The following is a 25,568-nucleotide window of genomic DNA, read 5'->3' on the forward strand; positions in this document are numbered from 1 at the left end:
AAGCACACATATGTTGGGGTAGCAGTGGTGGGTGACTGAGGGTGGCTTGGGTGGTAGGGAGGGGCAGAGCAAGTCTCCAGACCACTGCTGGAAGGTGAGCAGTCAAACAGGACACCACCCAAGTCAGGCCACGGCTGGGAACTGACCTGTAACCAAGGAGGACACTCCCCTCTTTAACTTTCTTTCTTTTTCTTTCTTTCTTTCTTTTTTTTTTTTTTGAGATAGAGTTTTGCTCTGTTGCCCAGGCTGGAGTGAAGTGGCATGATCTCGGCTTACTGCAACCTCCGCCCCCCAGGTTCAAGCGATTCTCCTGCCTCAGCCTCCCGAGTAGCTGAGATTATAGGCACCTGCCACCACGCCCAGCTAATTTTTGTATTTTTAGTAGAGACGGGGTTTGGTCAACAGGTGGTCTTGAACTCCTGACCTCAGGTGATCCACCCGCCTCAGCTTCCCAAAGTGCTAGGATTACGGGTGTGAGCCACCACGCCTGGCCTACTTTATGTTTTTTCCAGCTCTATTCAGATATAACTCATAACATAAAATTCACCCATTTAAAATATGCAACTCAATGGTTTTTACTATATTCACAAGGTTGCGTAACCGTCACAATTTTAGAATATTTTCATCACCCCAAAAAGAAACCCCATACCCATTAGCAGTCACTCCCTAGTTCCCTCCAACCTCCCCAGCCCCAATCAACCACTAATCTATTTTCTATCTATATGGATTTGTCTATTCTTAACATCCATATAAATTCTTGACATATCGTATGTTATGGTCTTTTGTGACTGCTTCTTTCACTTAGCATATAAATATATATAATTTGTTTTAGACGGGATCTTGCTCTGACACTCAGGATTATAGCTCACTGCAGCCTCCAACTCCTGGGCTCCAGTGATTCTCCCATCTCAGCCTCTTGAGCAGCTGGGACTACAGGTGCATGCCACCATGTCCAGCTACTTTCTAAATTTTTTGTAGAGACAGGCTCTCACTATGTTGCCCAGGCTGGTCTTGAACTCCTGGCTTCAAGCAATCCTCCTAAAGGACTGAGATTATAGTTGTGAGTCGCTGCTCTCAGCCAACATACTTTCAAGGTTCATCCATGTCGTAGCATGAATCGGAACTTCATTTATTTTTATTGCCAAGTAATATTCCGTTCTATGGAATATTCATTACATTCTATAGGACATTTCCATTTTATTTGTCATTGGACACTCAGGCTGTTTCCACTCCTGAGCTACCATGAATAATGCTACTGGCCGGGCGCGGTGGCTCACGCTTGTAATCCCAGCACTTTGGGAGGCCGAGGCGGGCGGATCACGAGGTCAGGAGATCGAGACCACGGTGAAACCCCGTCTCTACTAAAAATACAAAAAAATTAGCCGGGCGTGGTGGCGGGCGCCTGTAGTCCCAGCTACTCGGAGAGGCTGAGGCAGGAGAATGGCGTGAACCCGGGAGGCGGAGCTTGCAGTGAGCCGAGATTGCGCCACTGCACTCCAGCCTGGGCGACAGAGCGAGACTCCATCTCAAAAAAAAAAAAAAACAAACAAACAAACAAAAATAATGCTACTAAGCACTCATGTACCAGTTTTTGTGTGAACATAAGTTTCCAATTATCTTGGGTATATACCTAAGGGTATATATAAGGAGGTCCCCAAAGGCCTGTCAGAGGCCCTTTCAGCTTTGCCCATTGGATGAGGTTTCCCAGGACAGGAGGAGGAGGACACTCCTCCTGTCACCCCCCCCTTGGCCAGCAGCTGAGGTCTCCTCCTGCCCAATCCCACCCAATCTCCTTTCTCAGATGAGGACCCAGCATCCTAGTCTCCAGGACTAGTCGACAGGAAACACACCAAGTGCTAGGAGGGCAGATGGACAGGGTCTCAGCCCCCAAAGATCAAAGGGTCTAGGAGCATTTCACACACACAAGAATTTGAATGAACTGAAAACTTCCTGTTTTATTAGATTAAAAACCTGTACTTTGCTCAGCCAATAACTGGGACACAGTATCAAAAGAGATTTTCATGCCATTTCTGGGTGTGGAAGATGGCTTGGGAAATGAAGTTGAAACCCCCAAATTCAGGAAATTACTTGGGGGACAGCAGCAGCCCTCCCAGAAGTGACTGGCCGAGGCCACTAAAACCTTGCTGTCTACTCTGGGCAGCCTCTCTGAACTTCTGGGAGGAGCTCTTCAGATCTAGCTTAGCTCAGGCTCCAGAGATACAGGTGCCCCTCAATCTGGGGGGGGCCTTGGGAACTAATCAATGCAAAAACAGGATCTGAGGGTGGAGCAACAAGAAGAAAAGATACCCCAGAGCAGTGGTCAGTGCTGTGGCAAAGCACACTGGGCTGGAGAAAGGCCACAGGGCAGACTCCCCTCTGAAGGGCCTGGGAACTCGAGGCCCTCCTTCTCTACAGGCCTGCCCTGCCCACCCCCACATGTGTTCTTCCCACTACCTTAGCCCTCTTGGGTGTTTCCCTAGGAAAGTTAATATGGGTGACAAGGTTATGAGACCTTAGTGGCCTCAACCAGTGTACATTTACATAACACCCACACAGGCACACTTCTGCGTTCCTGGGAAACAAGGACATGTGAGGTGAAACTGCCTGTGAGTCCGCTGTTACTAGGCCACTGGGAACACCCACTTGTGCACAAGCATCCCAGGGGCCTTCCCTTTGGCGGGGGTGACTCAGCCCCTACCTGTGAGGGAAATATGACCAAACCCACCAGACCCCAACTCTCACAAGCCAGGTCACCTCGAGCAAGGGCAGAGAAATACCTGGGGGAACCCAGCTGGGCCTCAAAATATTTGTAAGCTTTGTCTGCTTACAGACTCCAGTGCTGGGCAAAAACCATTTGATGGAAGGGAGGTCTGCCCGTTCTGATGCAACCATGGCCACTACACCAAGTGACTCCTCGTAAAACTTGAAGCTACGTCATCCTCAAATGGTGCTGAGATATGACAGTCGGGTGTGGATGGAACACTTTCTGAAAGGCCTGTCTCCTGGCAACAGACCTGCGCACTGGTTGCTGCTGTGGAAACTGACACCCCAGCCTCATCACCCGGTGTCTCCCCGGAGACTGAGCTACACCAAGCTCTGGTACCTACATCTGGCAGCTCCCTGCCCTGCCCTGCCTCTTTACAGCCCCTTCTCACACCAACAGGAAGGACTTGGAAAGATAGACTCTATAGATAGATTTTTAAGCTTACAAAAATAAGAGACTCCCCACAAAACTCCAAATCACCAATACATTTATTTGCGGGAGATGAGGTCAAATCTTACCATGAACTTTAAAACCGGGTAGGACTAGAGACACTGATCTGCCCAACCTCTGAGTATTCACAACTGCACAGGTAACCAGATCCTGTACGCGAGGCGTCACCGTTAAACAGATGAGCATTAGATGAGGAGGACACATTCTGAGTAGTTGCATGATTTCCCATTCAGAGGCAGGTGCTGCCCTCATATCAGAAAAGTAGTGTAGAGAAAAACACAGGCAGAGCCTGGCCGTTTGCCTCCTAGCATAGGCCTAGATGAGATGGTGGCCACGTGCCAGGGGACCACACCCTATGTACAAAGCAGGAGAATGATGCTCCCAGCTGAGCTGCAGGATGGGCGCTGGGCTGACTGGAGGGGTAGACGGGGTGGGGTCTGACCCCATTAGCCTTTCCCCACCCAACCTGGGTCCCCATAAGCCATTCTCTGGCCGTCTGCACAAGACAGACTGGGCAAATCTGCGAGGTGTGGGGATTCTGCCAACTCCCCACCTCGCCTCACCTTCCCTAGGTCTGCCAGGTGACCCAATCCACTGGGTGCAGCCCCACCCCCGCTCAACCCCACATCTGGACAGACACATGGCAAATATGGAACTGAAGCCCGGCTGGGCTGGAGCACATCTGGTTGTTGTTGGGTTGGAGTCGTCTTGCAGGTGTCCCAAGGTGGTCAGGCCTCACCCACGGTGGCCAGGTTGAGACCGTGTTTTTTAGATGATTCAGGTTACTCCAGGGCAAAGCATGATCCTGATGACACCCGGCGGAAAAGCAGGCTGGAGCCTCGGAAGAGCTGGCCCTGGACCAGAAGGAAAAGTAGGGTGAGTGAAAGGGAGGCCATGCTTCCTTGTCCCTCTGAGAGGAAGGCCAGTGTCAGGCAAAGAAGGGTCCAGGAGCTCAAAGACCCAGCTCCGGGGTGGACGGCCTCGGTCTACATCCCTGGAGGGCAGAATCTGCCTGTGTTGAAGCAGAAGGGAGCGGTTCATTTCCCGCCCAGGGGTGTCTTTGGGGCTACTCTGTAGGAGAGCCCGAGAGAGCAGGCTCACTGCCCCTCTTGCTTCAGAGCCCAAGTGGTCTAGGACTCTTTGAATGCTCATAGGGAGGACGAGACACACGCTGACCAGGGCCACTGGGAAGAACTGTGGCTCTCCTCCCTGCTTCCCTCCCATCTGTCCTCTTCTCAGACTTGAGGCCAGTCAGGGCTCTGGCTGCCTCCGGGCCACTGCCCCATTTCACTGCGAGGCAAAGCGAGGCCAGGAAAAGGCAAGGTTCTGCCCTTGGCCAGAGCCTGGACCCCTGACTGCTGGGCCCAAGAGCTCCAGCCAGGGAGAGGTAGCTTCGGTACAGAACATGAGAACCCAAGGCTGGTACTGCTGCCAGGTCCCCACATGGCCCAGCCCCACCCACAGGCTCTCCTGGGCCCAGGAATGTCCTGCAGGAGGGAGGAGTGGGTTTCCAATGCCAGCCACCCTAACAACCCAGGAACTCAGCTCAACTGGTTACAGACCTCGAATTTTCAGCCCATGTTACTTGAAGGAGAAGCAGTTCTTGGGCTTTACCACCTGCCACCTGGACCAGAGTTCTCTTATCCTTATCTTAAGAGTCTTTAAGACTCAAAGAAGAAAAGGTCTTGTCTGATGTATAATCTTAAAATGAACCCACACTTAGCCACCTCAAATCCCTTCTGAAATTAGGTAAGATGAAAACTTAACTTAAATGCCTTATAGATACCAAGTATCTCCTCACAATATTAGATTCCACAAAACCACTTATCTTTGCACGCAATGAAGCATCCACAAAACCATTTCAGCTGAAGGACGTAGCAAAGAACAGGAAAGGCCTCCTCTGTCCAGTGCCTGCTCACCTGCACACTCAGGTACTTCCAGCAGTGAATCCAGGATTTGAACACCGGGGAGTAGGGGGGCAGCCCGGCTTGCAGCCTGCCCGGGAAGGAGAGTGTAGATGCAGAGAACGGTGGGAGACAGCCAGCCACGGGAAAGCCACTTCAAGAAGGAAGGCCTTCAGGCTACCACCCGTCCACACCCTGACCCCTGACACCACGGTTTACCCCAGGGGATGCTGGGAAATCCCAGCGGACGCCAGGGTGCCTGGCAGGCCAAGCCTACACACAGAGCAGGTGGGAGGGGGCAGAGTGCTGGAAGGGCTCGGTGGGTCTCCCCCACCCCACAGCCTTGGTAGGGAGAGTGGCAAGTAGAGGGTCGCACACCTACCCGCAGTTGTTCACAGCCATGAGGTCGCCAACTAGCAGGAAGGGGTAGGTCAGCATGCTCACTGCAATCTGAAACCCAGAGAGGCCTGAGTGCCAGTGACCCACCCCGGCCCAGGGAGCAGGGGCACACCATGCCAACACCCTGTACCAAGACCTGCCTCCAGCCATTACCAGGGTTGGCCTCCTAGGCCCCACTTGGGTCCGCAAGGCAGTGGGAAGGAAGGGCAGCTGGCACAACTTACCCCCATCACGAACTTGGTATAGCTCCGGATGGCCAGGGCCTGGCTGAACTGAGGAGACAGAAGGGAAGAGCGGTTTGCCACAGGCACCTCAGCATGCAGACTTCAGCAACACATGCCCTCGCCCCACCCTCTGTGCTGAGCTCCTCACAAGCACGCTGCACATGCCTTTCCTGTCAGGCCTCACAGTCACTGCCCAGAGAAGGCCTAGGGGGGCAGAAGCGGGGTAAGTGGACTGAAGGGAGTCTCGAGAAGAAGACCCGGGAAGAGGGATCAGCTGCCGCTGCCTGTGCAACCCCACCGGACTGTGAGCCTCAAGGGCTGAGCCCGTGTCTGCCTGATCAACATCCAGGGCTTGGCACGCAGTCGGTGCTAGGACAGCCATGCACCCTGAAACCCAAAGACGAATCCTGGCCTGTGGGGTGAGGTGAGGGCGACTCCAGGCTTATTGCCACCTCCACCTCAGCAAGCTTTCCCCCCTTCAGACCCCAATTCCTCAAATCCTGCTTTGCTGAAGCAAACAGCTCCTAGTGAGGAAAGGTGACTCCCCCACCCTCAGCTTCCTGTGGAGTGGCCAATCCACCAGATCGATGGCCTGGGTCCTTGGTCAGAGATTTGCTCAGATGTCTGCTTGAGTGGCTTTGACAGCTTGGCAGCCTCATCTCGGCCTTTAAGCCACACACAGAAAAGCACTCGAAAAACACTTTAAACCAATCTGTTGACTGCTGTTGTTGCTGATGTAAGCATGGCAGCCTCTGGTCAGACAGGTGCCCACCTAGACGAGACACCACTTAGCTGTGCACTCCTGGCCACCCTTGCTCTGTATGTGACAGCAGCAGCTTACCCACCCCCAAGGCCCCCGAGAAGGGGCAGAACTGCAGGAATGTGCCACCGTGATCGCAGATGGGGTGGGTCTCTATGGAGCCACTTTAATTTGCTTACATTGAAAGGCCAGTGAAGACTCACCCGCCCAGGTCAAGTGGCCAGTCTCCCTGCAAGCAGAGGCTCCCATCTGGGATGGGGCACTCCCCACCACACAGAACAGACATGTACCGCACACACACACACGCTCAACATGACCCCCTTCCCACGCAGGTGATTCTGGCAGACACGTCCCCAGGCCCTCCTAGCCTCCTGGGAGGGAAAGCCACTTCAAGAAGGAATGCCATCCTTCTTGAAGGTGATCCCCACTGTGAGAATGTCTGGACACTGCAATGCCCAGCCATTGCTGCTCCCTACCTCTTATCTTGGTTCAGGCAGAACCAGTCAACCCCTCAGGTACCTGGACGGCCTTCAACAAGTGCTGTGTAGAAGGAACAGGCCTTCCTATGCCTGACCCGACCTGCTGAAAGGTCTATGTAGACTAGGCTGTGTAGACCACAGCTAACAAAATAGGAGGGTGTCCTGGACTGTACACTTCTTAGCAGATCTGAAAAAACTCAGAGGAATGCACCCTTGGCCTGGCCAGGGATCTAGTTCCAGCCCTGTCAGTTCCAGCTGAGTCACTCTGGAGAGCCCAGAGTCTCTCCAGAATCTGTGATCTCTGGGTCTCAATTTCTGTATTGGTAAATGGAACATTATACCTGCCCTGTTCCCTTCACAACTAGGATGCCGTCAGATCAAAGGCCATAACGTTCACAAAAGGGTTTTAAAAAGCAAAAGACGCGATGCAAAGGTCAAAAGGTGATCACTATTTGCTGGTCTATCTTCTGACTTTCTGAGCTCCAGTTGGGTCACTGCCTCGGAGCAGCCTTAGATAAGCTGGGGTCTGTTTCTAAGGCTGCCCAGGGACAAGCATTCCATTAATTCCTCCCAGGTCTGGGTACTAATCTGGAATCTCGCCTCTCGAGGCCATTCTCCCCTTAGACAAAGATGACTCCAGGGACATTGAGAGGTCCTCTCTCACCCTCCGGGCCTGATGCTCAGAATCCCAGAATCCTTGAGTTTGTCCCAGACCCTGGGCATCAGCAGTACACGGAAAGAAGGACAAGTCCTTGTTCCAACCAACCTGGGAACCTGGATTCTGGTCGTTTCCCAGCCCCCCTGGGGTGTCACTCACGCTGTCATCCACCAGGTAGGCATTGATGAAGTGGGCCAGCAGGTTACAGCCCCACAAGAAAACCACATCGCCCAGGAGGTGAGGGATTAATCCACTAAAAAACAAGGTAAGCAGAGATGAGCAGGAGAGGGAGAGGAGCAGTTCCTGGGGGCTCCACACCCAGGAAGCAGGCAGGGATGTTCCAAGCTCAAAATCTTAGCATATCCAATGGCACAGCCTTAGAAAGGAGGCCTGCAGGGGCCAGCAGCTACGCACACTGGGAAGGTGCTCCTTTTCCCATGGGGAGGTGTTCTATGCCGCTTTGGATGCCACAAATTAGTTAACAGTCTCAAGCAGTTTTCAAACCGCAGAAGCCAGGGACCAAGATGTGAATACTGCCAAATCTGGAACTTCCGGATGCAGATAATAAGAGCGCCGACGTGTCGGTAATTTTCTCCTGGCCTCTTTACCTACCCAACTCTCAGAACACACACTGCTCAATGCATCTGTTCTCTTCGCCCCTGAAAATATTCTATCAAAAAAATTCTATGCAAGCATTTACAAGGAGGGCTAACTTTTTTTAAGTGATGGCCTTTAGGATAAACAGCTCTATAAACTGCTAAGGAAGGTTCCCCAAGATGCAGTGCTGAGGGCAAAAGGCCAGTTTGAGGTCAGTGGGTCCCACGTGCCTCTTGTGTTTTTTACAATGTGTTTGCTGGTTTAGGTACAGAGTGCCCTGGGAGCCTCTCCAGGAGAAGAATGGCTGTCTCCTGGGAGGAGAAGCAGAGTTATTGTTTTTGAATTAAAAAAAAAAATCTTACAAAATATTTGAAAAACTCAAAAGAATGTATGTAATACATCTATGAAGAGTATTAATAAAAGGAACCTCTGTGAATGCAATTTCTAATCTTGTCGTCCCTGCCTGTGCTCAGATTGACTTCGTGCTATACCCTTTGGTGCTTTCTATGCACTGTAACACGTATGAGTATCACCTGTTCCAAAATCACATGGGGAGAAAGAACCCAAAGAGTAGGCATCTGTTGTGCAGGAATCCTATTCACACACCAGAAGAGAACTACGCAGTGTGAAAAATGCCAGAGGTGGTCACGTGCAGTGTTTCAAGATGGGTGGCTGTTTCTGTAGAGCAGCCATTGGCCGGGGTCCAGGGGCTGCCCCTTCGGCAGGGCACATGGTCCCTGAGGGCCACAGACGCCCTGCACTTTGTCACCTCACATCCAACTTACTTCACCTCTAAAGAAAGCACGTACTGAAAAGACTACGTTCAGAAAGAATAAAGCACAGACAGAACCCAGAAGCCAGGCTTGAGGAGTTGTTTTTTGACTTGCCGTTTTAAGGTCTAGACGGTGACATACATGCTGATAGGTATGTCACAAAGGTTGGTTTGTTACCAGGTACATGTGCAAATATATGTATGTATACTTATACATACATATATGTGTGTGTATGAATATAAATCAGAGTTTCTCAACCTTGGCACTATTGACATTTTGGGTTGAATAATTTTTTTTTTCCCCCCAAGAGACAGGGTCTCACTCTATCACCCAGGCTGGAGTGCAGTGGTGCAATCACAGCTCACTGCAGTCTCCAACTCCTGGGCTCAAGCCATCCTCCCACCTCAGCCTCCTGGGTAGCTAGGACTAGAGGTGCGTGCCCCCACGCCCAGCTAATTTTTAAAAACATTTTTATAGAGACAGAAGTCTCACTATGTTGCTCAGGCTGGTCTTGAACTCCCGGCCTCAAGTAATCTTCCCGCCTCGGTCTCCTGACAGCTGCAGAAACCACTGAGACTAATCCCAAGTAACTGGGATCACAGATGCAAGCAACGACACCTGGCTGAATAAGTCTTTGTTGCGGGGCTGTCCTGTGTACTGTAGGATGTTTAGTGGCGTCTCTGGCCTTTACCCACTAGATGCCAGTTGTGACAACCACAAGATGTCTCCAGACAGTGCCGATGTTCCCTGGGGAGCAGAATCACCTCCTGCTGAGAACTGTATATATATTTATTATATACACATACATGCACCTACAAGTAGTCATTAATTGGTTAAACAAGGGGCCATAAATAAAAAACATCTCACAAACTGGAAAACCATGATATAAAGACTTCTTATGGATAATATGGAGCCCTGTATCTAGTACAGCGGATACTGTTGTATACCATGTATCTACCACGTTTGTGACATACTTATCAGCATGTATGTCACTGCCTAGACCTTAAAACGGCAAATCAAAACACAACTCAACAAGCCTGGCTTCTGGGTTCTGTCTGCACTTTACTCTTTCTGAACGTCGTCTTTTCAGTACGTGCTTTCTTTAGAGGTGAAGTAAACTGGATGTGACGTGACAAAGTGCAGGGTGTCTGCCAAAGGAGCAGGTCCTGGGTCCTGGCCGATGGATGCTCTACAGAAAGAACCACTTAGCAGGACAAGATTTTCTGACTTTTCAAGAGATGCCAGAAATGTGGATTTTTGTGCAACATCTTAAATGTTAACGTCAACAACTAATTTGTCAGAAAAGCAATGTCAAACAGAATCCACTGGCTGTGGTCAGCCTGTGAGCTTCCAGAGCTCCACCCTCAGTCCAAGTCAGATTTTCAGTCATGTTTTAGCAGTGAGGCCAAGGACTATGCAGTGACTTAGCTCATGAAGACCAGCCCCACACCCACCACAACTGGATGAGGCCCAGTGGGGCTGGTCAGTTCATCTCCCCCATGTACTAGACACACAGTTCCACTTTTATATGAGCCATGGCCTGAAAAGGGCTAAGCAGCTTGGACATGCTATGGAGCTCTAGAGAGCTGGCTGCAGCACTCAGGCTAGGGCAGGGCCGTGTAGTTAAGTCCCAGGCCAGCAGCTATGGTCTGAGAGGTTGAGGACACACCTGTTAGCAGGGCCATGCCCGTGGCCAGTTATGGGGTGTATAAACTCACGTACACAAAGAATCCCAGCAGCCCTTCCTCTTTGAAAATCTTCCCAATGGAGCTCAGCACACCACTGTGAAGAAGGCAAGACAGAGATACAGGGTCATGCAGTCGCCAACTAGAAGCCCACCCGTTGGTGTGGGGCTGAGCCCACCCGCTCTGCTCAGATCCAGCCAGTCCTGGCGGGGATGGGGAGGACTATTACCAGGAAGAACCAAGTAGAAAGGCACAAAGAGTGCTTGTTTGGGGTGAGGAGGAGTTTACACAGTTCACGGAGACCGGGGAAGCCCAACCACCCACAGGAGCAGCCCACTAGCAGTCCTGTACTGGCGTTTCCTGTGAGATGGGCGTTTAGGAATGCATCTCCCGACTTGGGCCACTACTGCAGAGGTGGCAGGCCCTTCTCTTACCTGGCCCTCACACTTATCTCTGGTTAAACAACCCTCCAGCAGAGGAGCCCACAGGCCTGTCCAAGAGAGTAAGAGTAGGAGGGAGCAGTGAGCAATGAGAAGTACTTTCCCAGAGGGCAGAGAAAGAATACAGGGCCCTGCAGGAGGAGGCACCGGAACCAGCCTAGGAGAAGACATCTGGCACTCCTCAGCAGGAAGCCGGGGACTCATGCCCTCACTGCACCCTGTTAGAGATGAGAGGACAGGCTGTGGGTTCTTGGGTATGAAATGCCAAGGAAGCTCAATAACAACCTTTGTGCCCTGTGGCTGGAAATGGAAACTGGCTTGTCCTGAATGGGGGCTGTGTAAAGCCCAGATGGAAGGGGCAACCTAACAGAGGGAGCCAGTGGAAGGCAAAGCCCTGGGTGGCCCTGGTCCCACATCATCCCAGCCCTGCCAGGCCCGGCCCCACCACTCAGAACAGTGGTGACCAGATTATACCCTCTTGGTCTCAACTACCAACCTCATACTCAGTCTAGGGGAATGGGCCAATTTCCCATTAATGACCCCAAAATGAGGCACCATGGCAGCTGAGCTTCCTGGGGTGGTGGCCCCGCAGGACAGCTGCAAAAAACACTGACCCCAGGAAATGAGAATCTTAAGAGAGGAAGGGCAAACCAGGTGTGTCCTTCTGCCACACGCCTCCAGGGTCCACCTCTGTGTCAACACATATGCCCCTGGCACCTGCCCAGGGCTGCACGCAGCAGATCTAGGTGAGGGTCTGGTACACAATGGAAGGGATGAGCCCCAAGCCCATGAGGTGGATGGCTTCTCCATAGGGGATAAAAAGAGCTATCAGCCTATGACGGCCAGAAAAATCATTAGAGCATTACCTCAGGAGTCCAAGAGGAGACCCCAGCTCAGTCCTAAGTGGCAGAATCAGCTCTGGGGCCAGAAATCCTAATCCACGCTGACTACAATCCCACTCACCCCTCTGCAAAGGCATCTAGGCTCATCTAGGGCTGCCCTTGCTAAGAGACGGAGAAAAGAAAATGCCCCTGGACAGACTATGGAAGCCACTGCCACATTCCTCAGAAGCCAGGCGGCAGGCTGAACTCACACAGGACTAGGGCAGAAAAGGTGCAGCAACCAACCCCAGCACGGCCTGCCCTGGCAGACTCTGAAAGGGTAACAGGGCCACTCTGCCAGTCCCAAGAGTTACCCACCTGTACTTGGCCTCCCGTCCCACAAACTGGACCATGCAGCGCATTGAGATGACTGAGGAAAAAGAAAACACACACAGGTGATGTGGTGGGGCAGACCTCATAATGCTCCAGCCACCGGGTGCCAGGTGCAGAGTGGCCACTGAACAACGTGGCCTATTCAGGGAGGAGGAGAGGAGGAGGGCCTCTGGGATTCCCTGTCACACCCCATGACCACAGCATCCCACTTCTACTGCCTGGGAAGAGCCCCACCTCCCTTTGGAAAGAATTCCAATCTCTCCTCAGTGGGGTGGGTTCCAGTAGAATACCCTCAACCCCACTACCACTTCCCAACCCATCTACGGCTGTCTGTCTACAGTCCACGAGAGGGCGCCCCTCACCCCACGCCCCTGACCCAGGCTTAGATACAGTCTCGGGGGAAGCGGGGCGGCTTACCATGCAGGGGGTGGGCCAACATGCGGGACACACACTGCATCATCATCTCGTAGGAGGTCTGGAAGAGAGCATGGGGTGGGGACTCGCCACCCTCGGCCTGTCTCTGGAACTGGCCCTCGAGGGGAGCTACAAGTGCTCAGGAGGGAGAAACCTGTCCCAGGGACTGCACATGGGGTCGGTCTGCCAAGGATGGCTCCACCTGTTGCCCACTCCCCAATCCCCCAGCCAGGAGTGCTGCCGGGTCCCAGGCTAGGCCCGACAATGACTGAGAAGGCTTTCCGGGGTTCCCTGCACATCCGGGCCAGGGCTTCTTCCCTTTACCATCCCACCCACGCATGCACAAGGACCCAACTCTTCGACTTGTCAATGACCCGCCCCACTTGGGGGTGAGAAATCATCAGGCTCCCCTCCACGCGCCTCTCCCTCTCGGACTCTCAACACCCACCTCCTTCACAACTTTCTTCAGGGAAGTCTTCATATCATCCTTGTTGGAAACCTGCTCAATCTCATCTGGAGGGAAAACCTGAAACAGAGAAGAGAAAGAACCAAGTTCAGCTACGCCTCCTCCGTGGAACTCTTCGGGGACTCGGGCGGCAGGAACCAGCTCCAAATATTTCCTCTGCAGTGTCTATTGGCTGGGCCCACCTCAGGTAACCTCCAGGTCTGGAGCTGGGGGGAAAAAGAAAGCCACCATCTGGTGTCACAGCTGTGGGAAAGCAGATCTGTGGGGTGGGAGCTCCCCCATGGGGCTGGAGTGAAGCCCCCAATGGTCTGGGAAGAAGGAGGCAAGACCAGGGTAACTGGCTGCTGCAGGGGTGGCTGGGAGAATGAGGAAACCTCGGGCAAGTGTTCCTGGCTTTCTGTGAGCTCACCTTCTTCATGCTACCCCGAGTCACAGTAGAGAGGGCGTTGGACATCAGCCGGGGACTCAGGCCTCGGAACAGCCCTATCTTACCATCCACTTGCACGATGTACTTGGCTGTAAGAAAACAGAGGTGGCAGAGGAGTCACGCCCAGTTCAGGGGCACCCACTCCTGGGTCACACACACTCAGACCAGGCTCAGCTTGTCTTTCAGGTAACTGCTGATTACAGGCACAGAAGGGAACATCTGTCCAGGACCTGGAAGCAGTCAGGCCCTAACCCCCAAATGTCTTCTAGCCCATTTCTTTTAGTAAAAGCCTCAAAATGTATTTCTGACAAACAAGTTCATACATTTCCTTCCCTCCTTCCTTCCTTCCCTTTTTTTTTTTTTTTTTGCTTTAAAAACTCTACTTGGCAAACTCAGCCGTGATTTCTCAACTCAGCAACTTAAATGCTGCAATACAGAAAACAGTTCTGTTGCTTAAAAGTTATGTTTTTCTTGAGGAAAAGAAAATAGGAAAAACAGAGAAACTGCCCGCAGGGAATGATGAAGTCTGCAACCTAAAGGAGGGAGAAAGGAAAAGGAAGGGTTCCAGAAGATAGGCTCAAGAATGTCCCCTGCACACGCCGCGGCCAGGGCAGTCTCCACCCTGTTACTGTGCTACACCCAGGATACCACCCGGCATGTGTTGGCATTTATTAGTCAAGGGAAAAACAAGTCTATGGAGAAGTAACTAAAACAGAAGCACCAATGAACAATTCCACAGAATAAACTTAAACGTTACGGAAGCTAGACCCTACCTGTGTGCGTCCGTGTTTCTTTCACTAGGGTCTATCTTTCTAAGGATACGATTCATTGTCTTCTATCAACATTTTAAACATGTTCTAAATGGCAGGGTGGTATTTTTATAAACCTGTGCATCTGGAAGCTAGCAGAACATTCTCTCAGACAGCATGCTCCCCCTTTTAGACCATGACTTTAGCTCTCTGGCACCGCGCAGAGGCAGGAAGAGGCAAATACGCCTTTTGCTCCTCCGCAGATGTCTGCCAGCCCAGGAATTCAATGTCACAGCTAGCATGGGTTTCTCATGAGGCTGAGAACACCTGTTACCTCTATATGTGATTGCCTGAGATAAGGGTGGGCTGGAAAGAGAGGAGGAGGAGGGGAGGGGATGCTAGGTGACTTGGCAAGGAGCCCTACTTCACTGAGTGAACAGGCAGAAGGAAAATTTGCTTCGGGGGAGGGTGGATCCTAGTGAGGAGAGGGAGCTCAGGACCTCTGTGTGTGATCCTGAGCAAAACATCTACCCTCTTCCATCCGTCCACCTGTAAAAAAAAAAAGGAATAAGGACCATCATTTCTCCCCACCTCCGAGAGGAATGAGTAACCAGTGAGAGCGGAGGGAGGCGTGCTGAAATGCCTGCAGGGGCCTCTGTGCGTCCCAAGGCCTCAGGCTGGCCAGGGCCTCCCTCATTCTGGGTCTTTCTGCAGTGCCAGGAAACCCTCTGGGAAGTTCTTTCTTCTACACCAGAGAATGTTATGACAGCTGCAGTACTTTCAGCCACGACAAGTAGAGGAGCAGACACTGTCCACACTGTGCCAGAGAGCCAAATGGCGGGTCCCCTCCCTGACCCCAGAGTAGGCCTGGTGTCCGGAGATCCCCAACAGACATCTGCTCACACCTAGATTAAAGCTACATTTATATAAACCAGGCTGGGGGCACACCTGAGAACTCTGCTCATCCTCACAAGAGGCGGTTAAGATGGGGGTCAAGTTCCCTCTCCTCTAAGTCCTTTTGGGAATAGCTGTGTCACATGAATGGAGATGATCTGGGCTCTAACCTCGCCTCTCAGAACACAGCATGTGCAACCAGATCCAGAAAAAGCCCCGTGCAGGGCCGCAGCCGTCTGCCCTGGCTGCCTTACCTCTCTGTATACTGCCTCACAATGGTGGGGTGCCTTCCTACTTCTGCCATCCCCCCCTCCACTACGCTGACAATTTTTAAGTAAAAAACAACACAAACACATTTCCTCACAAGATGACACATTCCACCTGGCCCTAGACTCTGCACTCAACAACACAGGGACAAAACTGGAAGACAAATACGACACCCAATTCTGCCAACAGCATGTGAAATGGAAAAGGTAACACAGAGGCCAAGCTCCAAGTTACTCAACAGAAAGATTGACTCTGGAGAACATTCTAGACAACCAAACAGGTAAGAGCAGAGGTGCAGGAAACTTAAGGGGATTTGTCTGGAATGGAACTCCAGCTGTGAACACAGAGAGAAAGGGCACATTTAAAGAAGGCCTTCATCATGGTCATCTGGTGAGAGTAGGGACTGGGAGAGGGACAGTGAGGATGAACATGAGAAGGCCTTGGCCAGCCGGCACCAGTGGGCCAGGGGATGGGCAACAGAGGCAGCAAGGTGGGCTTCTTGCTGCCAGATGGGGAGCTTGCAGGAAGGTCTGGGAGGAGAAGCTGACCTTACTTTGCAGACAAGGAGTGCAGCCGGGCCACAGCAGGTAAGTGGCCCGCCCAAGCTCACGCAGCACACAGAAGTGAAGCTGCAATTCACTGCACACCATTCTGTAACCAACAGATGGAGACACCAGAGTGCGTGAGCACCACTCACTGCCTGAGGAATGCAGGGGAAACAAGACACCCAGGTAGGTTGAAAGAAAAGAACTCAGGAGGAGTCCCACAGGCCTCCTGCTGGCGTAGTAGGGCCAGGCTGCTCACAGGGCAAAAGGAAATCACCCCCATGCATGTTCCAGGCACAACCCGGGGCAGCAGAAATAACAGGGACCAGTGTCCTGGATTGGCCCCTCTCTGAGGCACCTGTGTCTGTCCCCTCCTGCTGTCTGGGCTGGCAGCTGGCAGCTACGGGCGGAGGAGCTGGACCAAAGGTGTATGGTTCACCTGCTCCCACCCCAACACCATGTCCTCTCTGTACACGCTTAGACCCCCCCCTCCGTGCCAGCTCGACTCTGCGTGCCATGCTGCGCAGTGGGTTCCCCGGGGCCAGCTGGTCCTGCTCCCTACTTGAGGCCTCTTTTCTGTTGGTGTGGGCTTTCCTGCTTGGGAAGCACACTCACCGTAGGTGAAGAAGCTCGGCAGATAGAGGACCTTCCTCCCCAGCACATTGGTCCCAAGGGTGGGGGGCATCGGCTCATGACCCACCTTCAGAATTAACAAAGACAAAGGGACGCTCAGAGTCTCGTGGTGATTCAGCCTCACCACCTCTCCTCACACCTCCTTTCCCCTTTGCTTAACTCTTCTCCCACAAATTCTAATGTGGCTCTTGTTCATGTTTTCCCCATCAAAACATACCAGAAAGCTCGTCAGTGTCTCTAACCATTGGCAGCACATAAACCCCCAATGAACAGAAATGACTGGTCCCAGATACTGTCCAACCACAATCTAAGTCACACCCACACCCCAACATTCTTACATTCAAATCCCAGATATTCCCAGTAGAGAAACCTCCATTTGTATGTACTTCAAACCCTACTCCCATCTCAGAACAAATCTGTTATTCTCATCTCCAGATGAAAAACTTCATTCCAACCTCAATTCCAAATGTGGCAATAAGAAAATACATCATACCCAAAACTCAGCCAGGTCAGCCATTAAGTCATCCATTCCAAAGTGCACCCCAAACTCAAATTTCTTACCAAATCTACTGCAGTCACCTCCACGTCTATTCCTCCCATTCCCAGGCTTAGCAAACTGTTACCTCAAATTCCAGCTGCTCCTCAGACATATCCTTAGCTGCGTTCTCACCTCAATCACCCTACACCCCTGTGACAAAACGACTCCCTCATTTCTGTAGGGCTATGATAGTTCTTGCTGTACAGATGCTTCTTATATCTGAAATATTTATTTATTTATTTATTTATTTATTTATTGAGATGGAGTTTCACTCTTGTCACCCAGGCTGGAGTGCAATGGCGTGCTCTCAGCTCACCGCAACCTCCACCTCCCGGGTCCAAGTGATTCTCCTGCCTCAGCCTCCTGAGTAGCTGGGAATACAGGCACCCGCCACCATACCCGGCTAATTTTTTGTATTTTTAGTAGAGACGGGGTTTCTCCATGTTGGTCAGGCTGGTCTCGAACTCCCGACCTCAAGTGATCCACCCGCCTCAGCCTCCCAGAGTGCTGGGATTACAGGCGTGAGCCACTGCGCCCAGCCTGAAATATTTATTAAACCCGTGGGTGGGTGAAGGACCATCCATATCCACATGAGGAGCAGGAAGTCTCTGTCGAGGGGTGAGAGCCCCTGCTGCCAGGGAGGAGGCAAGGTGTCAAGGAGACCAGCACCTAGGTGGAGAGCGAGAAGGCCCCTTCCTCCCTTGGCAAGGGGCCAGGATACCAGCCCTGTGCCCTCTAAGCAGGCCAGCTGGGCCCATGGACCACAGCGATTCCTCTGACATGTGGGAGAGGATTTGGCCTGCAGCTGTGAGAGGCAGTGGAAGTGGCAGGTGAGAAGCGCTACCTTGTAAACTGGATTAGGTGCTTCCAGCGCTTTTTGGGATCAACCCTGTCCCCTTTTGCCTTACCAAGCAAGTGCTTTTGAAAGTTCAGGCTATCTCCTATGAATCTGATTCTGAGACGCCTAATAGATTAATGACTGTAAATTTAAAAACTCCTCTATGATGGGGACTGTCTTTAAAAGAAAAAAATTTTGACCCAGTGGAGCAAAGGAGGAAAGGGGTGAGTCAGCTGACCCAGGCAGTGAGAACTTCCCTTCTAGACCTTTTCCCTTCTGGGTTAAAAGCTCCAAGGTTGTTCTGAATTAAGTTTTGTCTTGATCTGTGTTCTCTTAAATACAGGTGGTATTCCTTTATTCCTCCACTCCAAATCGCCGCCACTGCTCTTTCGCTGTCCTTACCCAGTTTAGTCAACACTATTTGGGAGTCCCACTGACCCCAACTTCATACTTAAATTTGTAACGTTATCCCGTATCCCTGTGGCCCCCAAATCTGTTGAATCTATTTTGTTAACTTCTATTGGATTATCATAGGCACACTGGCTGTATCTCACCCCCATTCCTCCCGCCTTCGAGTTTTAATTATTTGTTCCCAAGTCATTAAACCCAATTTCATCCTCAAATCTGTTAACCCAGTCCTAACTACGGCAAATGTCGTGGCCCTATATCAGATACCAGCAGGGACAGTCTGTCATTTTAAAATCTCCAACTCCCAAACCTGACAGCCACATGCCCTGATCTAAGGCACTGCATTCTTATGCACCTAATCTAGACAATCCCCAAATCTGTCACTCCACTCCCGACACCCCCACTCCCCGTAATTTGTCTTTCTGCAAGTTATACTCTGATTCCCAAACTATACCCATTGAAGATCTCACCCTAATATATGTTACACTCAACACCAGCTGGGTTCAAATCCGACAGGCACCTCTGGTCCTTCAACAGGGCTCATCCATCCTTACCTGCCCACCATCTAGTTCTTCTCATGCTTTGGTGTCCTTCATTCCCCCATTCCCTTCTCCCAAACCACCCTCATTTCAATGTTCTTTCAAACCAGATCTGCCATCATCCAAATGATGAAGCCACCTCTTCATTTCCCTCACATTGAGCCCTTGTGCTCCAGTATCCTTCACTCCACAGACTCTCCCACCTGTGCCCTAAAATCCTAGCCCTCACTCAGTCTCATTCCATCCGCTTCCAGAACCCGCACTTCTCAGGTCTCACCAGTTCCAAAGCACCAATTTATCTCCCAAACTTCGAGTTCAACTGCTGTAAATACAATCTTAACCCTGTAAGACAGCCCTCATTCCCAAATCACAACCAAACGCCAGTCTTGTCTACACCTTCCGCCATCAACAATTTTCAAATCTGTCACAATTTGGAGTCAGGCACCTTGATGCCCCTGACTAAATCTCCTCATTCCTTGTCATATTCCTGGTCACACCCACAAATCTATTACCATTCCTCGGATCCCAGATTTCAATTACTCTCATTCTCAAGGCCTTCTCATTCCAGTTGTATTTTGCATTCTCTCGGTTCAATTACAGAGATGGTAAAATCTGACACCCACCTGCCTCAACTCAAATCTCGGATGAGTCTCCAATTCAATTTTTACCTTCCTCTCCCCATGCTTCTTAACTGGAAAATTCTGGCCCAATGACCCCCATCAAAACTGTACCCATCCCAGCCATACCCACCTAATTCTCACACCTCCACACGCCCTTCATTCCAGCTCATTCCTCTCAAGCAGCACACTTCATCTGTACCGCACTGCCGGCCACCACCAAATCTGCCAAGTGCCCATGGATTCCTCTGTTCCAGAGACATCCCTACCTCGGTCTCAACTTCTGGTAGTCCCTACCTATCCTGCCACCTATGTCTCCACTGTCCCTTCTGCCCAATTTCAATACTCCCGTGCCCCTTCTCCTCATCTGCCCAGATACAAGCACTGTGATTCCCCTCTCTGACCCCAACTATGACTTCCATTTCCTCCTCCAAACGCGTCATCCCCCTTCCCCGCTTAAAGCCTCCTCCTAGCTCCCCTCTCTAGACAAATCGCTGCCACTCCCCTCCCCCAATGCTGGCCCTATCTATTCCCCTCCCCCCATACGCGTCACCCTGTCCCTTCCTCCTACCAAATCTGTCGTCGCCATCAAATCCAGAGCCCCCATCTCCGGTAAACCGATAGCATTCTCCTGCAAAAGTCTTTGCCTTCGCACTCTCCCACCAAATTAAATCACAATGAAACCCAAGACCTCCGTCTTCTCTGTCCACCCCCCCCCGTTCCCCTCTACCCCAATTATGTGCTCCTCACTCTCTAAACACTTTGCCTGGCCCCCCCAACCTTCCTTCCCATCTCTTCACCCAAACTTCTCGCCCCTCCCCCAAGTCTATTGCTTCTTCCCTCGCCCCAAATTAGCTCCCTTCCCTATCCCAAGTCCATCGTCCCCACTCCTTTATCTCCCAAATATGTTTTTCCAGCCCATCGCTCCCCCCTTGGCACCCCCCCAAATCGCTTGTTCCTTCCACCCTCTCCCAAATCTGTTATTACTCTAACCCCTTCGTCTCCTTTTTGTATCCTAAAACTCGTGATCCCTGCGTTCCCAACGCTTCCCTCCCCTCCCACCCACTTCGGTCCCCCAAACCCGCCGTCCCCACCCCTCTCCCCAAATCCGTCGCCACTGACTCCCCGCCCCAATCCTCCAAATCCTGGCCTGTCACCTTCACATCCGCCTCCCATTTCCCTACGGCGCCTCTGGTCCCCCACCTGGATGAGCAGCTTCACATAGAGAAGGGGATGGCTGAGCGCCGTCACGCCGGCGCCCAGTGCCACGAAAAGAGCCTCCGTCGTCGGGGCGTTGTCCCCAGACCCCAGGCCCCCTGACCCGCCGTCCATCCTGCGGGCCGAGGGCTGAGCCGCAGGCCGAGGGTGGCGAGGATGTGCGCGGTGCGCGGGCGGTGGATCGCGAGCTCGAGCCTCGACCCCCGCCGCCGCTCCGCCGCGAGCTCCGGCTCCAGCTCCGGCTCCCGCCATCCCCGCGGCACCGCCGCGAGCCCAGGGCGCCACTTCCGGGTCCAGAGCTCCCATGGCGCACGGCGGCGAGGTCACTCTCCGTCACGTGACGGAGGCCACGCCCCTTCACCGGCTTCAGGGGGCGGGGCCAGGGCGCACCACTCCAGGCCGCGGGGGGAGCTCGGGAGCGTGGCGCGGCGGGTGGGACACGCGTGATGTGGCCCTGGGCCGGGTGGAGGCCTAGCAGGGCGCTGGACTGCGGGCCGGGGGTCAATGGTGGCGGGCAGCCGGGGCCCCGGGCTCGGGAGCTGTGGCGGCTGCCGCAGGCCGGGGCGCTCCCCCGGGAGGACCAGAGCACGCGGGGGCGGGGTTCGGCGCCTCTGGCTGCTAGACGTCCCCAATATGGTCTGAGGCGCTTCCAAGCCCCCTCCCTGCCTTCGGGAGTTTTCTCTGCAGTTCTCTGCCCGCCCCTTTGCGGCCCAGATCCCAGTCGCCGCGGCCTGCGTGGAACTCTGCGCGAGCTGAATCTCCTGCTGCAGGACGAGCCCCGACCCCGAGCCCCGATCCCCTCTGCGGTCCCAGCCTCTTTGTCGGATCCCATTTCCCATCTCCTCTGCCAGGAATGCTGTCCCCACCAGAGCAAATCCAGATGTCCCCTCGGCGACTGTGGGCACCCTCCCCAGCTGTGGAGCCTTCGCACGCCTTCCTCAGAGTCCGTAGTTGTAAAATTTGTTTTGCTCTAAAGTATTTGAGTGCCTCCCTCACTAGATCCTGAGGGTTTTAGTGAGTCCCTCGGTGTGAGCACACGCAGGCACTGCTGGGCGCCTGTAGTTGATTCTTAGTTAATACGAGTGAATAATCACAACTAGACCTTAAATTGCAGGGACTATGTGACAGGCACTTTTTAAAATGCTTTACACTTGTTGATTCAAGCGTAATCCTCACAAGAACTCCGCGAGGAAGATAGGACAGCAAGTGCCCCGTTCCTGTTTGTAAACGTGCCCTACACTCTACAACAGCACCTACAACAGAACCCTGCTAGTTTTGGGGGTTCGCAATAGAAGTTTCTGTTTGAATGGATCCGAGAGTGTGCAGGGACGCAGCAATGGAAGACCTGGTCCCTTTGTCTGTACTTACCCTATAGCCAGTTCATTTTGAGAAATTTCTTTAGATCGACACCTGCCACTGTTAGTCCGGGTTTCTCAGTCTGTCCTAACTCCTTTCCTACCTTACCCCCTAAAAAGCTACCTCCCCTCTTCCCACTCCTAATAATGAACACTATGTACTTTCCACGTTCAAAGCATGCCACACCCCCTCTCTCCCTCACCTTGGCCTCCCTAACCCAGGCTTGTCCTAGTGAAATCACTTGCAAAGCCGGCTAGCCCTTTCAACTTGCTGTGTTTTCTCCATCAAACACAATTTTCATCAAACATCCCCCAGGAGCACCTTAAATGACTTCCTTTTGCCTAGGTTCTGATTTAGCTTTCTCAATAAGGACCTCAAAGTCAAGTTCCTAGTGCCACACTAACTCTCTATCCAGAAGAGGCAATAGGTTTTAATTTGGGGATGGGGGTAGGGGAGGATGGTTTACTTCCCCATCCTTCTGAAACTTCCTCACAGGAACCTTTTCCTTCTTTGGGCTTTTCGTCCCCATTTTTCTCCAGCTGTCTGTTTTTCTTTCTGAACTTGGCTGTTCACCGTTGAGCCTTTTACTCTGCGTTACATGGTCACCTAACTTTGGGCCTATACTGTATTTGGCCCTTTCAAACTGTAGTTTCATGTGAAGCAGCAATTTTGTGTTGTCTTGCATTGTTTTGTATCTTTCACAGCATCAGATATAGGACTATGCACATAGTACATGTTCAGTAAAGTATTTCTAAATGATTGAACAATTTCTCCAAGTGAAGAAATTGAAGGAAAAATAGATCAGCTAAACCAGTTAGACCCGTAGGGTACCAAGCAGAAGCAAATGTTAAACTGCACGATAGCTGTATTCTACAACTCAGGGCTCACAGAGACTCCAAGAGGAAGAAAGAAAGAATCCTCACAATAAAAAATGTATGAGCCGCTCAAAGAAACATGCCATCACGAGAGAGAATGGGCAAAACAGGAAGAAGTTGAGATAATAGAACCATCTCAAAGAAAATTGAAAGGAAAAAAGGAGGTTTCAAATGAAGACAAAGATAAATAATAGGAAGTACTAGTGAAAAGAATAGGAATTGTAAAGGAAAAAAAAAAAACAGGTGTATTTGAAAAGGAGCCAAACAGAACATCTAGAAATGAAAAGTATACTCACTGAAATGATTGAATGAAAGAAAATCTTCCTTAGTAGTCAAGCTACGAGCAACCTGGCAATAAACCTTTAGAGCTATAAAGGAGTTAGCTCTGGCCGGGCGCAGTGGCTCACACCTGTAATCTCAGCACTTTGGGAGGCCAAGGCGGGTGGATCACCTGAGGTTGAGACCAGCCTGGCCAACATGGTGAAACCCCGTCTCTACTAAAAATACAAAATTAGCTGGGCATGGTGGCGCATGCCTGCAGTCCCAGCTACTCAGGAGGCTGAGGCAGGAGAATCAGTTGAACTCAGGAGGCAGAGGTTGCAGTGAGCCGAGATCGTGCCACCGCACTCCAGCCTGGACAATAAGAGTGAAACTCCATCTCAAAAAAAAAAAAAAAAAAAAAAGCTGTTAGCTCTGGACTTGGGTAGTGCCCCCCATTTCAGTGCCACCACCCTCTGCATATGCCACCTCACATATGCAGTGCTGACCACACTGCACTGTGACTGCCTGTTTTCTTGTCAGTCTCCCTTGTTAGACTGTAAGCTCTTTGACAGCCAGGACTGTTCTATTCCTGGTTGAACCCCAAGCCTGGCTGAATGCCTGGCACATGATAGGAACACAACAAGTATTACTAGAAAATGAATGACTAAGCAAAAACACTCTCCAAAATTGTATAGTTTTTTATGGTAGCACTAATTACAGAATCAAAACTTTAGGAAGATCCATGTGCCCGATAGGATCAAGCAAAAGGAAAAAAGTTAACAAGAAATAAGTCTCATAGATCTTGAGAACTGCCAAGAATATAGACCATCCCAGGTCCCTGGAATCCTGTGGGATATGTTGTAATGAAAAGTAAATGCAAATTACTAAGTACCCACCATTGCAATTAATTTGACATCATACTGATCCAGTCAGGAGGGAACTGAGGTGACATCAAGGGCGGCATCAGAATTCTGGCCTCACCTGATGTTTTTGCTGTTAACAGAATACTACAGACTGGGTAAGTTATAAAAAAAAGAAATTTATTTCTCACAGTTCTGGAGGCAGAGGAGTCCAAAAACGTGGCATCAGCGTCTGGTGAGGGTCATCCCATGGCAGAAGGTGGAAGGCAGAGTGAGCACACTAGACAGAGAGATCAAATGGGGGCTGAACTTGTCCTTTTTTCTGAAGCCCATTCTTGAGATAACTAATCCACTCCTGAGATAGAAGCATTAATCTCCTCTTAAAGTTCCCATCGTTAATACCATTACATTGACAGTTAAATTTCAACTTGAGTTTGGCAGGAACATTTAAACCATAGCTCCAGGGAAGGTGCACAAGGTGTAAGGAGAATCAACCTTGGTGTAAAGAAGATGGGCTCATTTCGATGTAGGATTCCTGTTTACTAGTTCTGGGTGAGAACTAGTTCTGGTTGCTGCCTCTGATCACCTGCTTGTCTGGGGTGAGGGTGAGGTGGGAGTGGGAACACTGGCTTTCCTTGTCTTGGGTCCCTGGGGTCCCACACTCAGACATCAACCCCACCCAGAAGCCAAGCTGCAAAAGCAGCCAACTTTAGGTCGTGGTTCCAATTCCACTTGCCTCTGCCTCTCCCCACCCTCTTAAAAAGAAAACAATTAGGCCGGGCGTGGTGGCTCACGCCTGTAATCCCAGCACTTTGGGAGGCCGAGGCGGGTGGATCACCTGAGGTCAGGAGTTCGAGACCAGCGTTGCACCAACATGGAGAAACCCCGTCTCTACTAAAAATACAAAACTGGCAGGGCATGGTGGCGCATGCCTGTAATCCCAGCTACTCAGGAGGCTGAGGCAGGAGGATTGCTTGAACCCGGGAGGCAGAGGTTGCAGTGAGCCGAGATCGTGCCGTTGCACTCCAGCCTGGGCAACAAGAGCAAAACTCCATCTAAAAAATAAATAAATAAATAAAAAGAAAACAATGACAACATAGGATTATACTGAACAATTATGTATGTATGTATGTATGTATGTATTTATGAAAGAGTCTTACTCTGTTGCCCAGGCTGGAATGCAGTGGCAAGATCTCAGCTCACTGCAACCTCCACTCCCAGTTCAAGCAATTCTTGTGCTTCAGCCTCCTGAGTAGCTGGGATTACAAGTGGCTACCACCACGCCTGGCTGATTTTTGTATTTTTAGTAGAGACGA

At 51.4% G+C, this 25,568-nt stretch overlaps 1 protein-coding gene across 4 annotated transcripts; it reads right to left on the reverse strand.

Annotated features, from left to right (window-relative positions):
• Positions 1–3,234: 3,234 nt before the first annotated feature.
• On the reverse strand, positions 3,235–21,585 carry MTCH1 (mitochondrial carrier 1). 4 transcript variants are annotated; one of them, XM_032141713.1, is made up of 12 exons: positions 20,886–21,585; positions 16,725–16,809; positions 13,637–13,743; positions 13,210–13,287; positions 12,765–12,822; positions 12,333–12,384; positions 10,731–10,790; positions 7,798–7,891; positions 5,742–5,789; positions 5,501–5,568; positions 5,134–5,209; positions 3,235–4,068 (listed from the first exon to the last, which is right to left on the reverse strand). In XM_032141713.1, exons 1-12 carry the CDS (start codon positions 21,204–21,206, stop codon positions 3,997–3,999), a joined length of 1,119 nt encoding a protein of 372 aa, XP_031997604.1. In that variant the 5' UTR covers positions 21,207–21,585; the 3' UTR covers positions 3,235–3,996. The 4 variants fall into 4 exon arrangements, with proteins under 4 accessions (XP_031997604.1, XP_031997601.1, XP_031997603.1 ...); XM_032141710.2 differs by having other exon boundaries at positions 7,747–7,891; positions 20,886–21,229; XM_032141712.2 differs by lacking the exon at positions 3,235–4,068 and having other exon boundaries at positions 4,075–5,209; positions 20,886–21,227.
• Between the last annotated feature and the right edge of the window lie 3,983 nt (positions 21,586–25,568).

This window comes from Hylobates moloch, unplaced genomic scaffold, assembly GCF_009828535.3.
Source record: "Hylobates moloch isolate HMO894 unplaced genomic scaffold, HMol_V3 SCAFFOLD_20, whole genome shotgun sequence".
NCBI lineage: Eukaryota > Metazoa > Chordata > Mammalia > Primates > Hylobatidae > Hylobates > Hylobates moloch.

Bases quoted from the DNA above. Each gene is read 5' to 3' on its own strand.
- MTCH1 (XM_058432419.1), bottom strand. From the start codon at position 21,206: ATGGGAGCTCTGGACCCGGAAGTGGCGCCCTGGGCTCGCGGCGGTGCC. The intron at 13,288-13,636 runs GTGAGCTCACAG...TCTCTGTTTCAG, and splicing joins CTCGGGGTAGCATGAAGAAG to GTTTTCCCTCCAGATGAGAT. The intron at 7,892-10,730 runs GTACGTGAGTTT...CTTGTTTTTTAG, and splicing joins GGGCTGCTGGGATTCTTTGT to TGGATTAATCCCTCACCTCC.